The 12675-nt window shown below is 39.8% G+C and overlaps 1 protein-coding gene across 7 annotated transcripts in view; it reads left to right on the top strand.

The window, feature by feature from the left end:
• Positions 1-483: 483 nt before the first annotated feature.
• The window catches only part of CEP170B (centrosomal protein 170B), a 66678-nt gene continuing 54486 nt past the window's right edge, over positions 484-12675 (top strand). For 2 of the 7 annotated variants that reach the window (XM_039352528.1, XM_039352529.1), the window contains exons 1-2: positions 484-1514; positions 7503-7639. In XM_039352528.1, the coding sequence (XP_039208462.1) occupies positions 7520-7639 (120 nt within the window). In that variant the 5' untranslated portion in view covers positions 484-1514; positions 7503-7519. Of the gene's footprint in view, positions 1515-2491; positions 6915-7498; positions 7640-12675 lie in introns of those variants that run through there. The other 5 variants (XM_039352522.1, XM_039352527.1, XM_039352523.1 and 2 more) reach the window with 4 other exon arrangements.

Here is a 12675-nt window from a genome sequence, read left to right on the forward strand (position 1 = left end):
TGTGAACACCGTTTCCGACCTTCTGACAAGCAAAGCCAATGAGGCCAGATTCACTTAATAATGTATTATTTACTTAACAACCACAGTGATTCACTTAACTGTGGCAAGGAAGGTTGTATAATGCGGCAAAACAACTGTCTCACTTAGCAACAGAAATGCTGAGCTCAGTTGAGGTTGTAAGTTGAGGACTATTTGTATAGGCGGACTTCAATTTTTTTAACCATTTGTTTAGCGACCATTCAAAGCAATTGTAATGAAAAGTGACTTATAACCAATTCTCATGCTTATTACCATTGCAGTATCCTCATGGCCATGTGATCAAAATCCAGGCACTTGGCAACCAGCATGTATTTAGATGAACACTGCTTCCCAGGGTCACGTGACTGTCATTTACAATCTTGTCAGCTTCCAACAAGCAAAGTCAGTGGGGGAAACTGCATTTATTTAACAACCGTATGATTCACTTAACAACTGCAGCCCAACAATCTGGTTGAGACTCACTTAACTGCCTTGCTTAGAAATGAAAAGTCTGGTCTCAACTGTGGTTGTAAATTACCTGCACAGAGAATGTTTTCCTTTCATTTACATGCTTGAGAACCCTGGATTAGGTAGGTCATCCCAAGTTCTAGTCCAGGTCTCTACTTGAGAACTGTTGCCTTGGCCTACAGAAAATACTTATCTAGGTAACAGTCTGATCAGGGTATGTTCTAGAGACCCAAAGGTCTTGCTGGACCTAGCACCCAAGATGCACACCGATTTCAATTCCATCTCCAGCCGTTTCTTCCCTGCATGCTCCATTGCTCTGGATTTGGACTTATTCCCCCAGTGGCCACGGCGGCGATTATCTTTGGCCACGGCATGGGAAAAGCCGACCCCCTCCAACTGCGCCCCCTCTCCAATTATTTGCCGCCTCGTAACGTCTCCACCCTGTCTTTCTTTCCCAGTAGGACGACGCGTGCCGCGGATCCTCGCGGAACATCCCGCCCCCGGGGTGTTTCAATCCGTCGGTCTCGCCAGTCGCAAGGAAGCTCCAGAGCAGCCTCGGCAGAAACGGGAAGCGAACCGATCCAACATTCGCCTCTCGCATCGGCGCGCTCCAGCCTGGCGGGACGAGGTTTCGCTTCGTCGTCACCTGACCTAACCTGGCGGTTTGCTGCCGGAGCTGCCCGGAAGGGAGAATTAGGCTGAGCATAAGGCGCAGAGAGGCGAGGGAAGGGGAGGAGAGAGAAAGCGAGAACCGCCCCTTGGCGTCTGGAACCTGCTGTGCAAGTCAAGGCGGGAGGCGGCGCTGCCTACTTCTTCGTCCCTGGGCAGCGAGAAAGATCCCGGCGCCGAGGAGGAAGGGAAGAGAACCCGAAAAGCAAATGTGGGCAACGGCATAATGGCAGCGCCTAGTCGAGGAGGCTGAAGGGAGACTCGAGGCTGCCGCCGCCACGCTGAGTTGGGCTGGGCTCGGGCGCTCTCACCTGGCGCAGCGCTGAGGGCAGGACGTCGGAGCCGTTGGTGCGGGCAGGGTAAGGTGGACAGGTAACCGGGAGGAGTCTGAGTTTACGGGAAGAGCAGTCATCCCGACTCCCTGCTGAAGGAAGTCCAGGCCGGGTCCTCTCCTCCAGCAGGAAACAGCTGAGCCTGCCTTCGGGTATTGCCCGAGGCCTCCGCCCGCTGAAGCAGCACCTGGTCGCTTTGCGGAACACAGCCCAGGCAGAGGCCTCCCTGCGGGGATGAGCAGCCGGGCCGGGATTGCGGATAGAGAGGGGAAGGGAAGGCGAAGGGGGGGCGCCCTAGCCTTGCTGCAGAATCGGACCGCGGAGAGCGGGTGGGGCTGGTGATGTGGGAGAGGCAGACGGCGGGGTGGGGTGGGGGAGAACTATCCCTGCCGCCGGATTTGGGGGGGGGGGGGCAGAAGGAAGCAGATGTGACTACAACAAAGAGTCTCGTGATGCCATAAGAGGCTCTGGCTGGGAGCAGGGGTGGATCTGAAAGCGGGGAAGGCAGGTGTGGCAGAGAGGAGACTGCGGGTGCAGCGGTTTGAGTCCTGGGCAGGTAAACGGACGTAATACAACACTTCTCCAGCTAGGATGCGGAGCTGTGGGTGTCACTGGGCGTGTCTGCGTGGAAAGAACAAGGAAGAGGCTTGCAAGCTGGAGGGAGGAGTAGTGGGATTAGTATTTCAGTGACTACAGGTAGGGCATTATTTTCAATGAAAGCAGGTGTAAGTCTCCTGCCAGGTTTACAGTATGGGATTAGTGGGACTTTGGATTCTCTCTTTGCTTTCTTCTTCTCTTGTTCTCCCTCACGTCTGTCACCAGCTCTGCCTCCACCCAGCATAATTTTTATGGTCCCAACATCCCCTCTGCCCCTGCTTTGAGCCAATGCTTGCCGCTGTCTCAGTCTTCTTTCTAAACCAGTGTTTCTCAACCTTGACAATTTTAAGGCATGTGGACTTCAATTCCCAGAATTCCACAGCCAGCAATTCTGGGAATTGAAGTCCACATGCCTTAAAATTGTCAAGGTTGAGAAACATTGTTCTAAACAAAGAGATTATGGTGCTCCAACTTAGGTTTTGGAACTGTGGAGTTAAAGGAGCTTCACCTTTTCCCTCTGTTCCTTATTTCCCATCCCCCTCCCACTGAACTGCCAAAGATTTTCTGAAAGAAAGGCTGGCAGTTTTGTGGTCACACCTTGACTTGGCTGTTGTGTGGCTTTTTTCCTCCACCCTTTTTCTCTAGGTGTGGATAGCTGCTGGCAGTGGCTTCATAATGGTGAAAGATCTGGGATGAATCTTGGCCTAACTAGCTGAATTGGCATTTGGTGGCTGCCAACCAGGCAATCGCCCTTGAGCATATTCTTCTACTTTTGTTTTAAGTGCCTTCCTGTCCTTCTGTTATTAAACTTTTCTAATATTTTGTTTCATTTTCTCCATTCCACAGTGCTCTCTCTTGTATTTTGCCTTATTCTCCTTATTAAACTCTTCTCTCCCCTTTTCTCCTCCATCAGATGGATTATTGAGGCCTGCCTGTCTGTGTTTTCCTTTAAATCGTCCCCTCCTTCTCAGAAAATGTCCATAATAAGCACTCATTGCTGCTGAATTTGCCACCTCTGAGGTTTAGCGAGATGATTAAAGATACAGCCGCTAAAGGGGGGCAGGGAAGAGATAACATAAGCACTGCAAGCTTTGATTACTGCCCTGACTTGTGTCTGCATTGTGGGCCAATAAGAGCCTGCTTAGCATGTTTATTCCCTTCCTTCTAGTAACAGATGCAAACATGTCCTTGCAGTTAGTTGCATATATTAGAAGAGCAAGCAGATTGAGAAAGAGAGATGCTGTGTTAAAAATAAATAGTAAAAGGAGGTCTGAATTTTGCTCAACATTCAATTTTTAGGAAGCATCTTGTGAATATTTACAGTAACACATCTAGTATTTTCATAATCCTTTCAGGGATAGGTCAAGTTCTTATCTTTATATGTTAGATAGTGGCAGGACCAAGAGAGAATGAACAGTATAGCCTTTTCCATCTTGATGCTTTTCAGCTGTGTTGAATGACAGCCTCTAATAACTCCAGCCTCTTGGGCTGTGTTGTGTAAGTGCCAATAAGCCCATTCGGTATATAAGCTGGGAAAGATGAATGTTATGATTCGTACAACTGGAGGGTATTAAGTTCAATTTGTTTGTTTAATTTCTGTATGGAATGCTGGAATAATATCTTGTTAATATTACTTTAAACAACAATGGCAGTTACATGAGTTGCTGCTCATCTACAGTATTTTGTGTGGTAGAATACACCTATGTCATGAGATCACAGTTTTGCACATTTTCGTATGAGAAGCTGCTGGTGAAATTGGCAGCATAGAATGGGATATTTTGGGATGTGAATTATGGGAGTACAGATCTAGTCTTTCTCCTGATGAACTTGCAGCCAGTTTGAATCTCACTTGTTCTAGAGCTGAATCTCATAGAATACAATTCTACATATATTTAATTGGGAGTAAGGCTCTTCAGTTTCAGTGGGACTTAGTCTTGCTTAAATGTTTCTAGGATTACAATCTGTTTTTTCATACTATGCTTACATTCTAAAATTGTATGTAGTTCTTGTGGTCTGTGCACAATTTCTTCAAATGTGTCTTTTCATAGGTCACTAACTAAACAGGTATTGGAATTATAGGTTAACAGTTTGCTTTTAGTAATTTGCTGCATTAAGTTTGTGCCACACAGAATAAATTATTCTGTATGGCACAGACTAAATTCTCTTCTAGTGTTTCAGCCACCAATGCTTTTTAAAATCAACCAATAGAGTGATCACAGTTATTTTTTTTTTAAATACTTTTGTTGGCAAAGGTGAGTAAAAAGACAGTCAAAGGGATAACCAAAATGGTCCTGGAACTGAATGGAAAAGTTACAACATATTGTTTTCTTTTAATTTAGAAAAAAGTTAGTTGAGATGAGGTAGGATAAAGACAATATATTAAAAGTCTTGCAAAATATTCATGATTTTGAAAGCTCATCCAGAGTCATTCATATTTCTTTCCTGTAATGCAAAGCCATTTGTCCAGCAGAATAGAAGTAGTTTTGGGAACTGTCCCAACATCTAAGGAAAATTACCAATGTAAATGGCCTTAAAAGAGGACCAGTCAAATAATGGAAGAAAAAGCATAAATGCATACTGCTTTAATAGATATAGATTACCTCTATTATTAGTTGCTAAGAAATGTGTGGAGAGGTGGTGTTGTCCTCATGACTTTAGAAAGCTTGACAGATATCTGGTTAGCGGCCCTGGGAATAAGATTCTTGGCAAGGTGGATCTGGTTTAAATCTGGCTCTTATATTCTTAAACATATATTTTAAAAAAGCATTGTGGTTCATTTGGATATTGAAATTATTTTCAGTTTCAATCTAATTTTGGAAATGCTGTGTTACTTAAGTATAATTATTAAACATATTACCACATTTGGGCTATCTGCTTACCTGATTGAAACAATGAAACAAATATATTTAACTTCTATGAAAGTTGTTTTCTTTGGCTATTTTTGTGTTTTGCTAATTTAAAAATATTAATTTTATTTTATTCCTGTTGCTGTATTTAATTTTTGGAAAGATGGTGCACAGTTTTAACCAAGCAAATAAATATTACATGGAAAAAGAAATCCCTATGTAATAATATATTTTCTAGCAGTCTATCCTCCACCACAGTGGCTTTAGGTCTCATAAGATTGTTACGGGGAGAAATAAGATGGAACATTATATGTTCTTTGAGCACCTGTATAAAAGGCAGGATATATATTCAATAAGTAATGAGAATATTTGGAAATGCATAAAATGCTTTTTAAAGGAGATACAGCTAATTGTGAGTATTCTTAGCTTACATACAAGTATTCTTATTAAGATAATTAAATATTGCATGATAGAAAGTTAGGAGACAGGAGCAGTTTTTAAATTATTTAAGGTGTGTTGGGAGTGAATTTATAAGTAAAACTGTTCATACAGAAGATCTGTTTTTGCTTCCAGTATTCTTATTTGATATCTTAATATTCTGCCATTGCTACTTCCTGGACATGTTAATTTAATGCCTATTATTTTATAGAAAGAGAATATAAAAGTGTTGTCACCTTTTCCTTTCAAAGAAGACCAACATGCAGAAATTTATTTCTGGTTGAATATGCTTTCCTGTTTTATGGTTGGTTATTGTCCTTTTGTTTCTGTAAATTGTACTAATTTATATTTTGTGTATGCTTCCCTGAAATTAATTTTTGAAGTTACGATTTATATTTTTTTAAAAAACAAAACCATTTTGATTTTTTTCCTTGAGTGACTTGCTGCAGATTGCCCCAGAGAAGATTATGTAGCCCTTCTCCTTCAACTATATGGTCAGAACATATCTGTAAATTAAGTGAAGTTTTAATAGAAAGTCTGGTCTTTCTGTACCTGTAATCTGTTTTTGAGCATGGTAATAAATGAAGGTTGCAGGGAGCTATGTTACGATATCACACAAATGGTCATGAAGCTTGGGCCTTAGAAATGTGGGGTGTTGTTATTCCTTAGATTTATATTTTGCCTTCCTTCCAGAAACTCAGTGTTGATGTATGTAGTACTAATTCTCATAATTTTTACCTATCCAATCTTGAGATGCAGGCTGGTATGATAGTGACAGGATCAAGGCACTTGGTGAACTTTCCTGGCTGAATTTATATTTGAACCTGGGTCTCCTTAGTCCTGTCAAATGAATTAATTATTACACATGTTTAAAGAAAGACTAACACTTTAATGCTTCTTTACTATTTTGGAAACATGATGAAAACCTAGGACTGTTTTTCTTGGGAGTGTCTTTCTAAAATTTAACAGCATGAATTCAGAAAGCTTGAAGGATGACAAAGAGTGTTTCTGGGACTACATTTGTCTGGCAGGTTGTAAGTTTCCCACTACTATATTACAGGTCAGTAGATGGATTCAGATATAACAAGCCTGGATGTTACAGAACTTTGAGAGTGGTACATTGTTTAAATGATGAATTATATCTGCTAAGATATAATTGCAGGTGTAATGTCAATTGTAGAAACTCTTTGAATGACTATTGTCTCTTAGATCAACCTATCTTATAGGACAGTTGTTGAGAGAATATTTGGAGGCAGATGTGCTATGTACATTGCCTTGAGCTCCTGAAGTAAATATGAATTTAATGAATGAGTATATTAAATCTTAATTGATTGACCAAAATAAATTACCATGAACTCTATAGATATTCTTCCCTCCCCCAAGAGTAATGAATTAAAAGCAAACCCTGATTTGTAACCGTTGCCTTTTAAAAGAGGAATAAATCGGGATTATCAGTTTAAATGGAGATTAAGTAGCCACAATTGTTTTTGAAGAACCACCACTACTCCTGACTCCATGGCTGAATTTATACACTGTGCTAAACCAGGTCAGTTACAGTTGCACAGCATACGAGATATGCTTTATTGTTTTGTACTTTAGCGTGTTGTGTAACCTTCAGTTTGTTTGTGTAAATGCCAGACAAGTTAATTTGCTTGGTTGTTTTCTTGCAGACGTTTCATTACCCAAACTAGGTAACATCACCATCAAAGACTCCTCAAAATTAAATATATAGTATAACTTCCTTTATGTTTCATCTCTAAATCTTGTACAGAGATGCACTACTTTCTCTTTTCCCTAAAGGCCTCATTCATTGCTCTGCTAACATACTTGACTGTTTTGTATTGGACTGAACATTATATTCTATTAAGATATCAGAATAATCAACTGACAAACTGTCGTGTCTCTCTCTAATGTGTTTGAGAAATTAATTTCCTATTGGTAATTTTTTTTCAGACTTGGTTCCTGGTGAGCTTTCATTCATGTCAACAATTGATTGTTGTTTTAATGGGACATAGAAATATATAGTGTCTAGCTCCTGTAATTTAAACATGATGGATTTTTAATTGGAAATAATTTGACTTCTAGGAAGCTTCTTATTACAAACCTAACCAGATTTTCTCTTTTGCTCAGATAGGATGGTGAAAAGTTAAAATGCCAAACAACAAAATGAGCACGACATCATGGTTCCTGGTGAGTGGGACAGGTATTCGCCATCGGCTTCCTCGGGAGATGATATTTGTTGGCAGGGAAGACTGTGAACTCATGCTCCAGGTAAGTGCATTCTCTATATAAAGAGCAGAGTTTTAATTCTCATCATGAAAGCCAGATTTCAGCTAACCATAATACTTACCAGTATTCATATTCAGTTTTGAAGCAGGAAGGGATGATTGAGGTCCAGCCATAGGCACCTTTATTATACAGTCAGTCCTCAATTTATGACTGGCTGTGTAGCAACCGTTCAAAGTTATGATGCCCCCCTCCAAAGATATTTACAACCCTGTTCCAAAATTCTGATGGCCGGTCCTGCATTTATGGCTGTTTGCAGCATCCCATGATTGAAATTTATAATGATTTTACTGAAAACTGCATTTGCTTCCAGTTTTCAGAAAAAATACCCCATAGTGAAAAATGGGTCTGCTTAATAACTGCAGATTCACTTAATGACTATGCTGATCTGCTTAATGACCCAGCCAATGGACCACACCCACCTGGCACCTGATGATGCATAAGTGGGTTTTGGGTTGCAGTTTGGGCACTCGGTCTCTAAAAGCTTTGCCATCACTGGTGTATAGTGAATCCAGCATTTTAGCTTTTCAACAAACAGTGTTTAAAACTTTATTGCCACGTTGAACCAAAAACAGTTGAAACAATTTTAACCATATATCTATGGGAGGAAAGGTGAGATACAAATTACGATATATAGTTTGAAATTAGTTTATTTTAATTCATCTTAAAAGGTTTACTCACAATTTTGTCTAATAATTGCAGTTTCTTTATTTGCATTAAGAAACATAATGCTTCTTAAGTAGTCTTTAAGGATGTGCCAAATGAATCAGGGAATATGTGAGTTAGAGGCTTGCTGGGCTTTGTTTTTGGGCCAGATGTTAAGGCCTGGCATCAGTTTTTTCATAAGAGCTTTTGAGAATATGGGGCAAGAGTTGAGTTGGTTTAAACCAGTGTTTCCAAATCCTGCTAACTGGTATGGACTGGGGAATTCTGGGAATTGGCAGTCCATATATCTAAAGTTGCCAAGATTGGGAAAGACTACTTTAAACACCGATTGTAAGCTAAACAGTTTTGCTGAACAGAATACTTAATTATATATCTACTTATGGAATAACCAACAGCCATTTTCTTTTAAATGTGATTTACGCCTAGTCTTTCTACAAGCTTTCTGACCCTATTTCACAATTTGGAAATATTCAACATGCTCATTATGATTAAGGAGGATGAAATTATTATATACTGAAAAATGGGCACTTCGTTTGAACTAGGCCTTATGTTTGAACTAGTTGTGGACAAAACCCAGATGCTGTGGGGTTTTTTTTTGGCCAGGAATTCACTTCTACATCTGCTCTGAATTCTGTGTTTAGATTTGGAAATGCTCCTGGACTTGTGGACACATGCCTGATCTGTGCTTCAGGCATTCCAACTTGCACTAAATAGTCAACACTGAAGGAAAAGGTTTGTGGAAGAAATAGAACAACTCCACAAATGGATAGTTGGGCTGCTATTTAAAATATTTGTTCCATTGAATGACTTGGAACTTTGATCTGAATACTTCTGCATGGGGTAGCAAAGCATAGGCTTCTGTTAATTAAACTAGCAGAAAGATGTGATGAGACATAGTCATATACAGTACTTTAGGAGGTAGAGTGAACAATTATATAAGTTTAATGTTGAACCTTTTAAGAAAACACTTTGCATCTTTTGCTTTTATTCTGTGTTTTCTTTGTGTAGCATTTTAACAGACAACTTGTAGATAGGCCACACTTGGAATACTGCATCCAGTTTTGGTCACCATGATGTAAAAAAGATGCTGAGACTCTAGAAAGAGTGCCGAGAAGAGTAACAAAGATGATTAGGGGCTAAAACATATAAGGAACGGTTGCTGGAATTGGGTATGTCTAGTTTAATGAAGAGAAGGATGAGGAGTGACATGATAGCAGTGTTCCAGTATCTCAGGGGCTGCCACAAAGAAGGAGTCAAGCTATTCTCCAAAGCACCTGAAGGCAGGACAAGAAGCAATGGATGGAAACTAATCAAGGAGAGAAGCAACCTAGAACTAAGGAGAAACTTCCTGACAGTTAGAACAATTAACCAGTGGAACAACCTGCCTCCAAAAGCGGTGAATGCTCCAACACTGGAAGTTTTTAAGAAGAGGCTGGACAGCCATTTGTCCGAAATGGTATAGGGTTTCCTGCCTGAGCAGGGGGTAGGACTCGATGACCTCCAAGATCCCTTCCATCATCATCATCATCATCATCATCATCATCATCACTACTACTACTACTACTACTAGTAGTAGTAGTAGTACTTCTACTATCAGTATCAGTATTATTATCTTTTAGATTTCTAAGTAATCTATCTCTCAATGACTTTTGCTGTATCAGTCAGCATCCCCTTTCCCCCTTTCCCCGTTTCCTATGTTGTATTGGGGGCGGAATGAGAATGAGATAAGTTTTCCTGCTAGATATTATACCCAAACCATGGTGGGCAGCTGGAGGAGTTCTAGAAGCATTACGATTTCTAGAGACCAATCTCTTATCCTTGAGAGAAGATGGAGGGTATTATTAATTGGGTTTTCCACAGATTCTTCGAGGTCCTGCGACTCATTCCAATCTTCCATTTCTTTTCTCTGCATCCATGTATTGTGTGAATGCCTTGTTTTGAGAAGAGTAAACTTTGCCTCTAATTCAGAAAAAATGCTCCATGTCCCACACTAATACTGATGAGACAATTCAATTTCTTTTAAAAAGAATACCATTCTCTTGAACAAATCTAATTATAATGGAATTCAATAGGCACTTTGCAGATGAATATGGGGCCATTGAGTAATGCCTCTTGTTTCTAAGTTATTGATATTTTAAATATGTACTTCACTATGGAGTATACTCTTTTTAGATATTAAAATAACCTCTGCAGCCTTTTGGTTTTCTGCTAAACCATCGACAGAGCATTACTTCTCATCCTCTTTTAGCGATGAAGCAACAAAAAGTGATAGTAATTGAAAGACTTGCTGCTGTTCTCCTAGTAAAATTCTCTGCATCTGACATTCTGGTTAAAGATTAGGAGCTAAAATTAGAAAAGACAGTATGTAGCTGAATAGCAAACCTGAAAACAACTGGAGAAAAGTAACAGAGTAGCAGAGTTGGAAGGGACCTTGGAGGTGTTCTAGTCCAACCTCTGTCCAAAGCAGGAGATCTTATACCATTCCAGACAAATGGTTATCCGATCTCTTCTTAAAAACCTCCAGTGATGGAGCATCCACAACTTCTGGAGGCAAGTTGTTCCACTGATTAATCATTTTGACTGTCAGGAAATTGTTCAGACAGCCACTTGTCTGGAATAGAATAGAATAGAATAGAATAGAATAGAATAGAATAGAATAGAATAGAATAGAATAGAATAGAATAGAATAGAATAGAATAGCTGGAAGGGACCTTGGAGGCCTTCTAGTCCAGCCCCCTGCTCAAGCAAGAGAACCTGTCCTATACCATCTCAGACAGGTGAATGTCTAGTCTCTTCTTAAAATTCTCCAGTGATGGAGTGCCCATGATTTCTGGGGGCTGTTCTCCTACCGGACTTCCTCCTTGAGTAATTGCATCTCAGCAGCTTGTAAGATGCTGATTTCTCATGCTGGGTCTTCTCATGAGTGTGTTTCCCCTCCCATTTCCTAATGCAGGGAGCAAAACTAATGGTACAAAAATGCTCCACTGACAAATTTGAAACCGGTTTTTCAGCTTCTAGAAGCAATTGGATTGGCTTGAAACAATTTTCTTTTTGAGACAAGGGATAAATCCTGTTGGGATACGGTAACTTACTTTGTTGAATAACAGGATAGGTAGAACATTTGGTATCTGAGAGATTGGATTTCTAGATATCAGTGGTGTGACGTTCTGATTTTAGCCATAGGAGGGTGCTAGGTACCTGAAGGACTGTTTTCTTCAAACCACTCAATCTACCCAAATCATGACCTGAGAGATGCTGTTTACAAGCCCTCATTTTCGTTTTGTGTGGGGCTTGGGTTCAGAAATATTTTTCAGTGATGGTCCCTGTTCTTTAAAACAGCCTCCTTTAGGAAACAATCTAGGTTTTTGTCTTTAGTTCTCCACAAATTGATTAAATATGTGTTTTTCTGAAGCATGCTTGGAAAATAATTAAGGTGTTTTCTTTTTTTGCTTCAGTATGTTATGATTATGCTGATGCATTTTTACTGGGAAAGTTTAATGTTCCTTTGTAATTTTCTATGGATGTTGTAGCTTGTTATTCAACACTGGGAGTTCTTTAAGATTACATAAGTCCACACAATGAATAAAAGAATAAAACTTACAAGATTCCCTGAGCATTTTCTTGGCTTTGGGAAAACAAGATCTAACTAGTCTCTTCAGATGTCATTAACAAAATTCCTTTCATCCATTTACGTTTTTTTTTGTTGCTATATATATGGAATTTTGAACTGACTTTTGTTTAGCAGAGGTCATAAAGAAATAGCTGGTATAAATGCTTACTTTCTGCAATTTAGAAGCAATAAATTCATGCTTTCAGAATTTAGAAAATATGCATATACATAAACATGCATTCTGAAGACTAAATTTCCCCACAAAAGATGGAAATCTGCCTTTTAATGTTGCGCTGGTCTGCCTTATAGAGAGCATCACTAGTGAAGTTCTCATTGCCCACTAAATCATAAGACTGTTTACATTATGTAGCAATCTCAAAGAAATTAGAAACACATTACTGTGTGGCTTTAAAAGTAGCCTGGCTCATGTTGAGTCCCACAATATACAATATCCATTTTAATCTAGCCATCTGCAGATCCAACTGAAGTATGTTTGGGCTAAATGGTATTGCTTAGGTGATGTGTTGATGATAGGGAGATGGCCTTTGAAACTCCCTTTCCATATCAGATCTGTTAAATGATACAGACAGTTAACATCATCTTACATTGATAGTAGGTAGCTAGTAAACAGGCCAAGAAAACATGGTCGCCAAGATTAAGATCTGATTAAGTAAATGCCAGAATGGGCAGTACTGTACTTTTATGGAGGGGATACTATAATAAAGTATCCCCTCCATAATATTGT

Source organism: Crotalus tigris, unplaced genomic scaffold, assembly GCF_016545835.1.
Source record: "Crotalus tigris isolate CLP2741 ecotype Arizona unplaced genomic scaffold, ASM1654583v1 scf7180000018436.2726382, whole genome shotgun sequence".
NCBI classification, from domain to species: domain Eukaryota; kingdom Metazoa; phylum Chordata; class Lepidosauria; order Squamata; family Viperidae; genus Crotalus; species Crotalus tigris.